The following is a 14,385-nucleotide window of genomic DNA, read 5'->3' on the forward strand; positions in this document are numbered from 1 at the left end:
ACGATGTACGGAAACGCGGTCAAGATAAACTTATGCTATAATGAGAAAGCTGAGAAATTTCTCGAGGTAACGAGGAAAATTGGAATGGTGATGAATGCAGGATAAATAAGAGAACGCCATTTACAAATCCATGAGTCCTTTATTAAGAAATACTGCATCGTTCCGACAATCGCGAAATGGTAGTACGAATATAATCTTTAAGCTATGAGAGCTTCGACGCAGCCTCCTTCTCGAGTCGTCGACTTTGCTCGGAGCGTTTTCCAGGGCGGTGTTCCGGAGTTTTGACATTGGATTACGAAGCGCGGCGTAAAAGTCCCCCGTGTAAAACTTTAATTACATTTGAATATAAGCACGCCGCGGGGACGCCGGTACTTATCCGAGAATGCGGCTAAGGGGACTTCTCTCTCGACCCTTTCGATCCGTTTTTACGTAATCCCCGCGGGGTGGCTCGCGCCTTAAGCGGTGGTAAGGCCAGTTGTTGCAGCCTCCGTACCGTTCGCGATCGCGAAACGTTCGGATTGCCGCGCTGGGCGGGACGCTATGTCGATCGGTGGTGGTTTACACTCGAGAGCTCGCGAAACTTGCGGACAAAGACGAAAGGAATGGTTTCGACGCGATTCCTACTTTCTTTTCCCTTGTTTTTTTTTGCCCTCTTTTTTGTAACGGCAGCCGCAGCCGCGCCGAAGAAACGCGGCAAGTTACTCTCACGTGAGTAACTTGCAACTTAAGACTGTAAATATTTGGATAATTGTTCAGGTATTATAAGGAAGACTGCATCTCGGATGACATGTTGCTCATAATTCTGGATGTTTAGATCTTTTCGTTTCTGTGCAAAATTGTATTACATGCTCTATAAAATTGTTGTAAGAACGTCACGGTATTAAAATATACTTAATACCGCTAATGAAAATGTTCAATAATTCGTAAATCTGTGTCGTAATGTAACAGCGATAAAGAAAAGTAAGAAAAATTTTAATAATTAAACTAACAATCGATTTACTAAGAAATTAAAAACTAATCTTTCTCGAGATAACTTCTTGAGATTTATATATCTAGTGATTTATATTTTGTTAACGATTGATTTATAAAGAATTATTAGCAAGTTTGTCGAGTTAGCCAAGTAATCCAATCTTCCCCTCATTATTCGGATATTTCGGATAAATGCGAATAAGAGGTTTCGGATTCAGAATATTTGAATACTTGAAAATGGCGTCTGATTTTATATTATCTATTAAAATAATCATGTATTTTAAAAATTATATCTCAATCGATTTTTTTCTCTAAGCCCTTTGATTAATTTTAGTAATAGATTCTTGTACAAATTTGGAATTTATATTTATTTGAGAGAGAGAGAGAAAGAGAGAGAGAGAAAGCAAGAAGTATAGTGAATTGTTATTTACCGTTTTCTAATTCAAATATTATTTGAATTATTTTAGTATACGAATTATTCAAATTACTCAAATTATCCGACTTATCCGAATTGTCCAAATTACTGGAATTATTCGAATAATCGTATTACCCGAATTATTCGGATTTCTCAATTTCAAAGCTGAATTGAGGCAGCGTCCGAGCATTCTGGATATCTGTTGAATATCTCTTCCGGAATTCGGATTTTACAGCCTCACATGAAAACGTGTACGGGCGAACACACGCAACACCAAACACGACGGAACAAGAGCGCGCCTGAACAATTTCGGTGGCGCGACAAGGAGAAGACGGAGACACGACAGAGACATAGACAAAGTAGATGACACACCGGGCGGCGTAATGCCGTATCGCTAGACGCGTTCGCCTTAATTCGTAGACCACTCCTAGACCGATCCGATCCGTGGCCGATCGATGGTGCGTCTCGATCGGATTCTGCCAGAGTAAAGACGCGGACCGTCGTTGTGGAGGGCCGATGCGCGGGTTTACGACCCGCGTTATCAGGAGTCCTTTGGTCTCGCTCATCCTACCGGTCGTTCAGAACCTCGGCGCAAATCAGCAGGACTAGCAGGTGCAACGCAAAGTAGAGGCGCACGGTAGAGTGTCCCGCGGACGCCAGGGCGTAAGCGTAGGACGAATAGCACTCCCTGTGTGAGCGTAACATACATGCATGTACAAGATATCTTCCAGGATAAAACAATGTAAAAAGTTTCGACAATTTGTCGAGAGATTATTTATGGAGGAGAGAAATACTACTTTAGGTTAGATTGTTGGAAATTTTTTACAATTAGTGTAAAAATGTGAAATACCTCGCATTCTTTTCGTAACTATATCATTCGAGCTTGCCTTTCGCCTCAGTTTATTTTAAATTAAAATCACGGTCACGTGAATACGGTTAAAAGAATACGAAAAATAATATGGGCATTTAAAAATAACAATGATATTTTTCCTATTCCCCCGTGTCGCAATTTTTTGATAAATTTCTTTTGTCCTTTCAAATGAAATGTATTTACATATTCGATAGATTTCGCTTCTTCACCGTACTTGGCAAGGATTGAGCAGTTTTACGACTTGGCTTCGAAAATTATAGGGGGACAAAAATAGGCTGGCGACTCGGAGTATGCATTAAGCACTCTCGACGTTTACATTTCTGTTATCTTCTTGCGCGATTTGTCAACTCGAAGTCGTTTCGATGAAAAAAAAAAAAAAAAGACATTTCTTATTCTCCATCAATAATATATTTCTCCGACACCGTTTTGCTCGATGCATAATACATTTTCCTCGCTCCGAGTGTACGTTAAAGAAGATTCGCGCGAAATTTCTTTAAAAATCTGTCTGGTGCGTACGTTCGTATTATTTTTGCAGTAGCAGTCGGTCGTAAGGTGTTACAACATTACTGGCTAATACGAAATTGCTCCCAACTTCGAAACATTACCACGCTAAAGCCATCTCGCCGAGGATTCTCTGAAATCTTTGGATTCTTTGAGACTCCTCCAAGACTTTGCAAGATTACATGACGCTTTTAAACTACGGGAGCTTTCACGGTGCTTAATTTACGAAAACGTCTCGTGCCGCTTTGCGAATATTGAAAAGTGCAGTAATCCCTCTCTATCCGTCTTTCCATTTATATCCGTCTTCACGCCGACATTTATCTAACCCGTTATGTGTATTACTGACTCTTGTTCTACTTTGAAATTTCAAACTGTCGAGACAACTCTTTCGGCGTCGAACCTTTATATCTCCTCTGCTGTTTTAATATGTCAAGCTTTTAATATATATACTTTGGAAAATGAAAAAGTACATCGATTATTAAATAAAGTATCTTTTGAAACCGTAATGTGAATTTTCTCAATGAAATGATTTACAATATATCAATTGTTGATAAATATAATATATAAGGAAAGATCATATAGGTTTGTCTATTATACCTAACAATTTTGTGCCAAAAGGATTTATTCTAATAAACGACAAATTGTCAACTTCTCGCTAATTGTCTCGACAAATTGTTAGTCATTGTCGATTTCTCTGTTCTCTATTTATATTTATAATTACTTTAAAAAATATTTGAACTACGTAAATATTGCACAATTAATTCAAAGGAAAAAGTTTTCATTGACAAAATTTTCCAAACTTCCTTCGCTTTTCTCTTGAAACAATGCTAATACTTTAGATAGCAGAATACGCGCGATATGTTGCACTACAGAGTACTCTGATCTAATAGGTATTCACTTCACGTATACGTAACCAATTAACGACGAACATCGAGAACCTACTCTCAATGGATACCAAGTTTCATGAGGCATCATCTGGACGATTGTATCCTGCTGCGTTTTTGAAATAGCAGAAGCGATCAAATTAAATTTTCCCACGTGAAAATTTATGATAATTGGTTATTCAAATATTGAATTTAATTAGTTGTTAAAATTAATCAAAATGTTACATACATATTGTAAATAAGAAATAAATTCAAGATATAGATTTATTTCAAAATAAAATGTTTCGTAAAAAAAAAAAAAAATTATACCTTCAATTTTGTTTTGCGAGAGAAATTTAATATCGTTCTCGTGAAATAAGCTTGTCGATATCACGAATATATTTTCGTGATAATGCAATTTTCTCGGCGTATATTGCACGATCGATCCAGGTTTGAAATCGCTTTTACTTACGTCTAAACGGTAGATTGAAGTACACTTTTATCGTAACCTCCACGCTCACGAAACGCACAATTGCAGTTACTCACGAAATTGATCAAGTGTTTTATTATATTACATAAAAGTTTTTATAATATAATAAAATAGTGGAGAACTGGAATGCTGACATGTATACGTGTACAAAATAAATTTCCGTTATTAAAAACATACAAATTTAGCAGGAGAGAGGATAACAAGCGATATATATTTCTGAAATAAGAAGCTTCTAAATAATTTCTAGAAATTTTGGAAACACTCGATTATTTTCGCGAGTCGCTTACTTAAGGCTCAAGTATACCTGTAGGACTCGGGATTTAGCCTCGTCACAGTGCAGTAATGATGCAGCGCACAGACTCCGTTGAGAGGACCGCCACAGCCCCAGATTTGCTCCACCTCGCGCGGCAGTGAGACCGTGTTGGCCGCGTAATACCTGTGGGAACACAGAACATACACACACACGCGCGCGCTTGCATGGAGTGTGCGAGGTAGGATAATATACACAGACCGAGCGACCGAGCTTGTGCATTAGGAGAAACGCGAGAGAGTGGTCGGGTATCAGGACTGTTATTAGCATCGTAATGGCGCGCGCGTCTCGAAAAGGGGTAGACAGTTATCACAATGTCGCCGGGCCAGAGTCAGGTATTACCGTGAGATATAATTGCTGGCTCACGGAGAAACGCGGCAATTATTAATCCTCAACCATGGGCATCGATATCTCGCACGATCGTCGACGCTCAACCACATTCCACACGTCAGCATTAAACACCTATTGAGATATTTCGACTGGCATTTATGCGACACGTCCTATACGGAAGAGATAAGAGGCTTTCAACAATAAAAGCCAAAGTCGAATGTGAAAAGAATGATTATTGTTGGGAGCCTCTTATCTTTTAGATTTAAGTCTTAAAGTCGTAAGAAATTGGCCAGTCATAATCGATTATACGTATAATCGACTATGATAGTGAATTTCTTACGACTTAAGACTTAAAGTCTAAATAATGGCTTATATATTGTAGAAAGTCTCTAATAAATGGATGATCGCGCGTAACACAAACGTATAATCCCCGAGTTGATTCTTTTCTTAAAGATCGCGATTAGCATCTTGACAATATAAATGGTATTTTTAAACGATCACTATTTGTCTTACGTCCACATCGTATCTATTGATTAAACTGAGGCAGAAAGAATGTACGTCGACACGAGACCAGCGGCTTAAGGCCAAGTAATCGAGGCCAGTAATTAGCGGGGTGCGCTATTATGGTTTTAGGGCTAAATTATCCGCGAACGCGGATCGATCGATTCACTTCATCGCATACATACCTGACGAAGGCGTAATCATTCGACTGCGTAAACCGGTCCGCCAGATCGTGAAGAGTGATCGCCGTTATCTCGTCTAGCTCATAATAGTCGAGCAACGAGTACTCGACTACCCAGTTCGCTTTGCCGATTGAATTCGCTTCGGGCAGATTAAGATAGTACTGCGTGTAATCCAGAATCTGCGCAGCGTGCAACACACAGGTACTACATTTCTGCGTCCCTTTTGAAATTGGTACGTCGCGCAAATAGAGCGTTCCCGTTACGGAAACCCCGCGATAATATTGAGAATGTATACGCGCCCGCCATACCACCTACCTGTCCGGTGTTAGTTTCGAACTTGTAGAGTCGCAAACCCGGGTTGTTGGGCCCCCCGACGGTGCTCGGCGTTACGCTGGGAGCCATCATTATCCAGGATACGGGCAGACCTGTTCAATACGACGAGTATCGTTTCACCGAATAATTAATCGTGCGTTACAAGTATTAATAAAATTCAGGTCAAAGCTGATAAAGCGAGTACGTTTATCTAAACTAGTGCGGTGTAAAGAGACGGCAAATATACTGTGAAATAATTTGTCTGAGGAATCGATCCCACCCCCTCCTTCTGTCAACTATCAAAGGGAAAAAGACACGGGGTTCAACAATCTACTCTGAAAAGAAAAAAAAAACGGTATCGAAGATAAAAGTTGTTTCATCCTAGATTACAAGACCAAAAAAGAAATAAAGATAAATAGTCCCAGCACGATTTGTATCGTGTCAGGAAATTGTCATATTCGAGAGAAATATTATCTAGTTGTACTAGCACCACTAGCTACATGTAGGCATCAGGATTTACTACTCTTTGTAACTACTGTTTGTAAATAAGTCCTGACAATTTGCTGTAACATACCTGTGTCGCTGTATATCACGCGGAATGTATCCGAATGCCAGTGGCCAAAGAACTGTCCCCGGATGATGTCCGAGTAGAGTCGCACTACCTGCAGATACTTCGTGTTGTGTCTCTCATTGAGCGCCGCGGCGCCGCTTTCGTGATCGTCCACCCCTGGCGGTGTGTGGCCGACTATGTACACCTGACCGTTACAGAGCAGAATAGGAATGATCATCGAACATCGATATTTCGAGGAATCTGCATAGTTAGGTCGGTTCGATGTTTCGTTATCTGTGTTCCACCTTAATATCTATTCATGAAAACTCCATGTATTCCGATACTGTCCGATGTTTCCCGCGTTAGATTGACCTTTGACGAGTCGCGTTACTTGATGTGAGGATACACTTTCTGATGCAATGTACACTTTCACGTCGCGATAAATTTTTCTTAAAAATTCATTATTTAATTTTTCTATCATATGTATGTATATAAAAAAACTTTATTGTGACATGAAAAAAAATCTACCTATCGAGATCTGACAGTTCGATATTCGATGTTCATTATTCAATGTTAATGTATTTATTTGTTAGCATTAAAATATACTTATATGCTCTTCCCAAATTCTTTAGAGTAGAATTTCATCCTAAAAGTGAAATTTGAATCAATCTTGAAAAAACTGACTTAATTTTGAGAATGAGATTTTACTCTTTATTTTAAAAGTTTTAGAGATTATTATAAGTATCGATTGTGTATGGTTTTGTGTAATAATATGCTATCCCAATTTATATTTGACATTTTTAAAGCTTTTATTATAGAACGTTATCTCGCGTTCTAAACAAAGTTGCATCCAAATGCATTGCATAAAAATAAAAACATCGCCTTCTAATAAATTTCAAATACGTACAAATAAACAAAATGTTTTAGATTTAAATGTAGATATTTGCTTATATATAATCGAAGAATGCAAAGTAGATTTGTAGTATTTTAAAAGTAAAATCAATCTAAGTATTTATAAATAATACAAATTACAGTGATAAAAAAATATATCACGACGATAGTTAAATTACAATTATTATTGGAATTTACATTTAGTAAAGTACGTTTTATATATAGATAAAGTAAAAATAAAAGATAAATATTTGTTCTCTATTATTATCATGTTGCGAACTCTACAAAGTTTATTTTTATCATAGAGAAACCAATATGCACATATGGTATGTACTTACATACACATGCTCTGATATATGATAAAATCGGAAATATGTACCTTGGTTAAAGTAAACTTGTGCCACACAATGTCGATAGGAAACTTAATAATAACGATAATGTCGTAAATTTATGATAGAATAATTTATTGACTGCGAAAAAAAAAAGAACTGCCGAGAATTGCCTCGGGTAGTAAATATCGACAACTCTCGTCCGATGCTAAAGAACGGAAGCATTCTCATTCAATGGAGATATCCTTAGTTATGTCGCGTGACTGCGTCCCGGTTAAACAGACGCTCTAGGGTAAATCACGTACGTGGCTACGCAATGTGTCTCTCGGGACGCAGGAAGTCTCGTTAGCATCAGCAAACCGGCCAGTCACTCGCGGATGGCAAGCGCTACGTGCACACAGCAGCCACACACCCACACACACACACACACACACATATGCTCGTTCGATCGTGGTGTCGGTCGCGACGACGGAGGATTGGAGATACGAAGGACCTGATATCTAATCGGACACGTACGCGAAATTAGTCCCACCGGTTCGAAACGCAAATTGACGCAGAAGTTGGCGCCGAGCGTCGGAGACCTCTGATTGAAAAAGTAGCCAGATATGTCCGTGACTGTCGAGGAGATATCCGCGAAGAACAATCGGAAAACGTATTAAAGCTAACGAGAACTATTTTCTTAATTGGCCGAAATTATCTGAAAACTGTGTCACCTTATTATTAACTTTATTAAAAATTTTACTTTATTTGAAATCGTTGATACCAATTTATTTTAACGATCATGAAATGTATATACCCTTCTTAATTATTTAATGTGTAATAACGATCTCAACGAAAGTGCATCTACTATTCTCAACAACAACAGAAATATTGATAACATTAACAATGATCATTGACAAAAGTGTATCTATGATGAATCGGAATACATTGATTCGGATTGAGCCACGGTGATATTCCCGTAGGATCATTTCAAACCAAAATATAGTAAACACAGGTGGAACAAAGCTCGTTAAGTGAATAACTGAAGAGAGATACATTTTTCATTCGCAGAGATTCTTTCTCGTGAAATCGCGCCGTGGGGGAAAAGACAGCCTCCTTTGAAAGGTAAAATGGTAACCGTAACGAATGCGGTTGAATGAGAAAGTGACGCGTTCGGAATTATGTGGGGAATCGTCGCCGCGCCGCGCGCGCGTTGCGGTCCGCGGGAAATAAACGCAAAAACGCGCGTCCATGCGACGGAGAGATGCAAAAAGCGCGCTCTCCGCAAACAACCGAATCGTCGACGCCGCGGAGATTGAAAAATATCGCGTGAAAAGCGCACAGACGTCGATTTTAAATTGCCGCCGAGGGCCTTTTGCCGAAGGTGCAGGAATCACGGCTGCCATTCAAGGGAGGCACGAACGAATTGGACCGGGCTACAATGGATCGCTGATTGGTCAGTTTTGCCGCTGACGCTCTTAAACGACTCGTAATTTGTAATCGCATTATCCGTCCGACGTCGGGAACGATCGATTCGTTTCCCCCGTCTCTCCTCCCTGCCCCCCTCGCCCTGTCCTGTGCCGCCGAGCTCTCCTCTATAGGATGATGCCCGTCCGTTTACCGTTTGCCACGACATCGTCCCCGGTCTCTATATGGGAATGTCGGGATCGAGAAGCCCACTCGGACCGTTTGTGAAACGGCAGCGGCGGCGCGGGATTATATCTGTCCACGGAAAATCGGATTTCTATCTCGGAACCCTGGGAACAACCCACCCCTCACCGCGTTCCCTTTCTTCCCGTCCACGTCTCAGCGCGCTCTTTTTATCCGGGCACACATAAGGACGTACAAGACTTTCCGAGAATTCTTCTCCGGAAATCCCCGGGGAGTGCGTCCGCGGTGCGATCGAGCGAGCATCGAGGAGCAGGAGAAACCGGAGGATAAGAGGGCGACGCGGGAGGACCGGAGAAAATTATTGCTGGTTATCAGAGTCGCGACCAACGAGCCGTGCTCGCTACATTTTCCGATTGTTATTACCCTACTGGTCATTTCATCGCTTTTCAAGAGGACAGCTATTTTGCTTCTACGCTCGTTGATCCGCATTAAGAGCTTTCCGAGAAGAAAGGAAAAGAAAAAGCTAGAGAAGGAAAGGGAGAAACGGGGAGAGAGAGAGAAAGGCTTTAAGAGTCTCCCGGGAGTTTGTGGAGTATCGTGTATGGCTATCGGACAAAGAACCCAGTTGGTTTATCAAAACCCGTCAGATGATACATTATTACTCACATAAAGTTGTGAATGTTCCTTTAATATCAACTTTATGTTTATTTAAAAAAACTTACAAAAACATTACAAAATTCCCAGAGGATTTCTCGAAACTTGTCAGTCGGTCAAAGATTAATGAACAAATCGTAGTCCTGTAGTCCTGTGGTAAAAATAGCGCAACTCGGGAACGGGTGGATATGCGAATTCGTGGGGATAACAACAATTAGAAACCACATTTTTTTTATATATATATAAATATAATACGAGGGTGTATATATATATAACCACGTTCAGTTTGAAATATACAGTGGGATTCAGTTTGCCATAGTAAATTCCACGAATAATTTCTGACTTTTGGCCATATGGAATCAAAAATTTACGCCGAGTTTTATTGCACACGTAGTCGAAGGTACACTGAAAAATAATGTCACTCTTCATACGCGAGCCAGCCGGGGTGGCTGGTTATGCATCGCGGGGTAACAGGGTTGCCTTTTCGAACGTGCACGTAGGTGAATGCGCCGATAGTGACGTGTATGAACGCGACGGCGCGGCTCTCTCTCTCTCTCTCTCTCTCTCTCCCTTTTGGTTGCGCTCGCCGCTCGGTTAATACGATCGGGATCAATGGCGGTGGCGTGCAACGGTTTACGTATATGGACGGGGTCTCCTCTTGCGGGCCCATGTATGGAATACCAAGTCCCTCCATAATTTATCGTCGGTCGTGCCATCTCGGTCGCGTGAAGGATCTCCCTCGCGTATGTCGAACTCGTTCTACTACACGCCCCGCGGCGTAATCGATAACCGATAACCCCGGGAACCGCGATATTCGATAGGTCCCGACTCGGAAGATTTCCGTTCGCTCGCTCGCGCGATACCGGGGCCATCGCGACGTAGCTTTCGCGAAGCGAGTGCGCCGAATTAATTGCCTCGCTGATCGAAGAGGATTTTGCGATCGGTCCTCCTCCCTCCCTCTCTCTCTCTTTCCCTCATCTCGTTGGCTCTCGCAACGATCCCCGGGCGTAATGGGCATTACCTATGATTTGTCATCGCGCTTTATGACGCGAATCGTACGAGAGAGAAAGCGCAATACGTCGAAAACGGAAATCCCAGAGAAATTGTATTCGGGAATAGAGAGGGACCCTCTCTTGTGCGATTTGCATTCGAATCTTCGATGGAAATTATACAATTTGCTCCATCTTCCTACGAGGATATCCGGTTAGCTACTATATATGTACTATTATAAATTTCCACTCAAGAGTCTTCTTAAACTAAATTCATTGATGTACGTCGGTATAAGAGCTAATAAGCTAGCTAATAATTAACCAAAACGTAATCATGAGAATCGCGATGTGCGTGTGTCAGCTGTCAGTTCAGCGAATGTATCTACTCACACGGTAGATAATTTATAAGCGCGTAAACAAGAAGCAATGAAAATGATGACTACAAACCAGCTCGTCTGATAAATCATACATCCCATTGAAGCCCGATCAGCGGGATTTTATCCGCTTCGTATGCTCTACGGGAATTTATTTCATTAAAATTTATCTCCTTGGCGATCACGTCTGTGTCACTTTGGCGCTTTAATACGACAGACGCGAGCAGCGCGAAACGCGTTCATATACGCGATCTTTTCATTGCTCGTGCAATTGTCGACCGTATACCTCTATATCGTATATCTTATTCTTAAAATAAAGGAAAGAGAAGGAGAAGAAAAACAGATCTCGTTGCACGGTAAAGTGAGACGAGGGTAATACCGTCACCTTAAATTTTCCCCAATGTCGCCCCAGTAACCTGGGCTTTCTACGCTTTTCGCGAAACAATAAACTGTGAAGCTGAGTAATACCTTTTACATGGGTACAACCCTTCAATTACTCAACTTGTCGTGTGACACGCGAGATACGCGGAGAATGTTTTATACGTGCATATTTACCCGGTGAAACACTTGCCATAATTCTACGATGTCTGGCGAGCTTGACGAGTAATCGCGAGGAATTGTTTGCGCACCTGATGTAGAGCGATATTATAACTGTAGGTGCAAAACTGTTGTTATATACCGTTAAGTCAATCCCTGCGACATCGTTAAGTCAATCTGCCAATTTATCAATCAAAATGCATCAGCGGGATTAAGTGCAGGCGCGGGGGGGAGATAAAGTGCGGGCTTTATTTTAAAAAATTGCGGTGTAACGTTATTGGACAGCGGGATATTTCGCGGTAAAGTAAGATATTGAATGGCGCGACATTGCGCGCACGAGATTCGCGACTTCTGATATTAATCTCCCCAGAGGAAAGTTCCCGTGAAACGTGCTTTCCAATAAGCGCGATCGTGCAGTGAGTGACTTGACGAGGGCGCTTTTTTTAGATCGGACGAAAGTTCGTATCGAATATTCGTGCGCCGACGAAGTTTCGTGTAAAACAAGCCGCCCGCGGCGCTGATTAAAAATCTATTCGATAAGTTATTGGATGTGCAAAGAACTGCTACTCCCCGCCCTCTTTTTGTGTTATTTGCACCGGTTGTTTGACGCGAGTTTCTTTGTGATAGACAACAATAACGCATGCATCCTGAGAAAAAATATCTCAATTTCATTAGCATATATATAACTTTACCGTGTTCTTCTGCGCTAACACTCGTTTAATAATCGTGGCATTTTATATGTATAGACTGAATTTAATCAATACGGTCAATTAATAAGAGTTTATAAATGTACGCACACACAGAAGTAACGTAACACAATTACACGATTTTATGATATTGACGCGCGACATTTGGAAAGAAATCAATACAAACTGTTATGTTTTTTCATTCATATATTGCTAGTTAAAAGTCTAAAATTTTACTTTTAACGATTAATTTAATACCGTACAAGACCTCTCTTGTTCATTAAACAATATTTTTTAATATTATATTTTATCTTTCAAGTACGTATTAATTTTTACAAAAGCTGAACTATCAAATGTAATTCTGGTAACGACTCTTGACGTACGAATATCTAGAAGTGCATGAATTAACGTGTGTTTCAAAATGTGTAATATTATGGATTAGAGTGAGAGAGAGTGCATATATCTGGTACCGAATTACAGTACATTTTCAACGATTAAACGGCCATTTATTCAATCAAGTTTCGCGTTAAAATTCGTGTCCACAGGTTTATCGATGATTTGCTTTATTAGAAAGAACTTAATTTACTTGCGCATGTCATAATAGCGGACAACTCGACATCTCCGCTCTGAGATACCTGTCGTTTTCATCGATCCGAGACAACTGATAGCACGTAAAAATTCTTTTGTTCTATATTATCTTTTTACATACAATCTGCACGGGACAGATACGCGCATGCACGCACGCAAATATATATGTGCGCGGCTCAACGAGAAATTTCAGCGCGTCCTTTATCGCCGGCGTCCAATATTCGTTTCGAATCGAGTTACATACGAAGATAGTCTCATAGAATATTTCCACTTAATTTAGTTCCCACGTATGCTGAAGAGTTCAATGGTGCCGAAAATCGATATCACTGGCAAAATAACGCGACACTTACATTAAAAGATGAAAAATTCCATTATTCCGACGGGACTATCCAAATAGGAATCGATCCGGGTTGAATTAGTGCCGTATCCACGATTTTCACTCACATCCTCGACTTTAAATCCTATCCTCCATCTAGCTCTCTATCAAACCGTCAGGCGTGCCTTTATCATTTTCCGCAGTATTTCTTTATTCGACAAAAATCCATAAAATTGTTTATCGATACGGCGATGCCGCGAATTATTTACTATCGTCGTGTACATCGGCGACGAAAGAGAGCGCGATACAACAACAGAAAGAAAGCAATGCGTCTCCGACGGCAGTATAATAGCTCAGAGGACCAAATAATATCATATATCGTCGGAGTAACAACCTACCGTCTCCTTTTTCTTCCGCGCATTCTCGAGGACCGACTGGAACCAGGACCATTGGCCGAAGGGATCCTGCGTGTTATCGACCGTACTGCTCCCAGAGCGATGCAGCATACGGCTGTCGACCGGGTTCAGCCACAAATTCGTATTAAGGAAGACGATCCGATATTTTTTCGAACGTTGCTCGATCGTATAGTAGCCAGCTGCAACAAATTTTGAATAGTGCCGTGTGGCGGTAAAGCCGGGGCGAATTTATGCCCGCCAATAAGCTTACTTTGTGCCGTAACATTTTCAGAGGGAGAGGGCATCCATAAATGTTGCATCGACCCGTTGCGCGCGTTTCGAATCAAAGAGCGGCCTCGAAACCCGTTCGCTGATCATTTATGCATCTCTCGGGACCGTAAGATGCCTCTTTTTGAATTTTAATACATTACGGCACAATAATAAATGTATGATATTATCGATATACATACATATTGCAAAGATTAGCTAAAGATCTAACCGATTGTAAAATACGTCGTCATTAAATGGCATGTTCGGTCTTTTTTCAATGTTTTTTTTTCTATCATTATTTATAACCTTTTTTTTATTAATAAAAATACATTTGCATGATACCGTGGTGTTTCTTAATATCTGGCACTTTGAAAAAAATTTTACAATATTTGTTACAATAAAGAGAAACATATTTTTCTAGAAAATGAATTTGAATGTTGTAGAAATCATTACAATTTTGTAACATTAATTT

At 40.5% G+C, this 14,385-nt stretch overlaps 1 protein-coding gene across 2 annotated transcripts in view; it reads right to left on the reverse strand.

Annotated features, from left to right (window-relative positions):
- Positions 1–1,550: 1,550 nt before the first annotated feature.
- Positions 1,551–14,385, reverse strand: part of LOC108774466 (acid sphingomyelinase-like phosphodiesterase 3a) — a 42,615-nt gene continuing 29,780 nt past the window's right edge. For both annotated transcript variants that reach the window (XM_018540592.1, XM_018540582.1), the window contains 6 exons: positions 13,647–13,843; positions 6,319–6,499; positions 5,748–5,857; positions 5,436–5,611; positions 4,414–4,545; positions 1,551–2,072 (listed from right to left, as the gene is read on the reverse strand). In XM_018540592.1, coding sequence (XP_018396094.1) covers positions 1,952–2,072; positions 4,414–4,545; positions 5,436–5,611; positions 5,748–5,857; positions 6,319–6,499; positions 13,647–13,843 — 917 coding nt within the window. In that variant the 3' untranslated portion in view covers positions 1,551–1,951. The remainder of the gene's footprint in view (positions 2,073–4,413; positions 4,546–5,435; positions 5,612–5,747; positions 5,858–6,318; positions 6,500–13,646; positions 13,844–14,385) is intronic.

Source organism: Cyphomyrmex costatus, unplaced genomic scaffold (assembly GCF_001594065.2).
Source record: "Cyphomyrmex costatus isolate MS0001 unplaced genomic scaffold, Ccosl1.0 scaffold1053, whole genome shotgun sequence".
Lineage (NCBI taxonomy): Eukaryota > Metazoa > Arthropoda > Insecta > Hymenoptera > Formicidae > Cyphomyrmex > Cyphomyrmex costatus.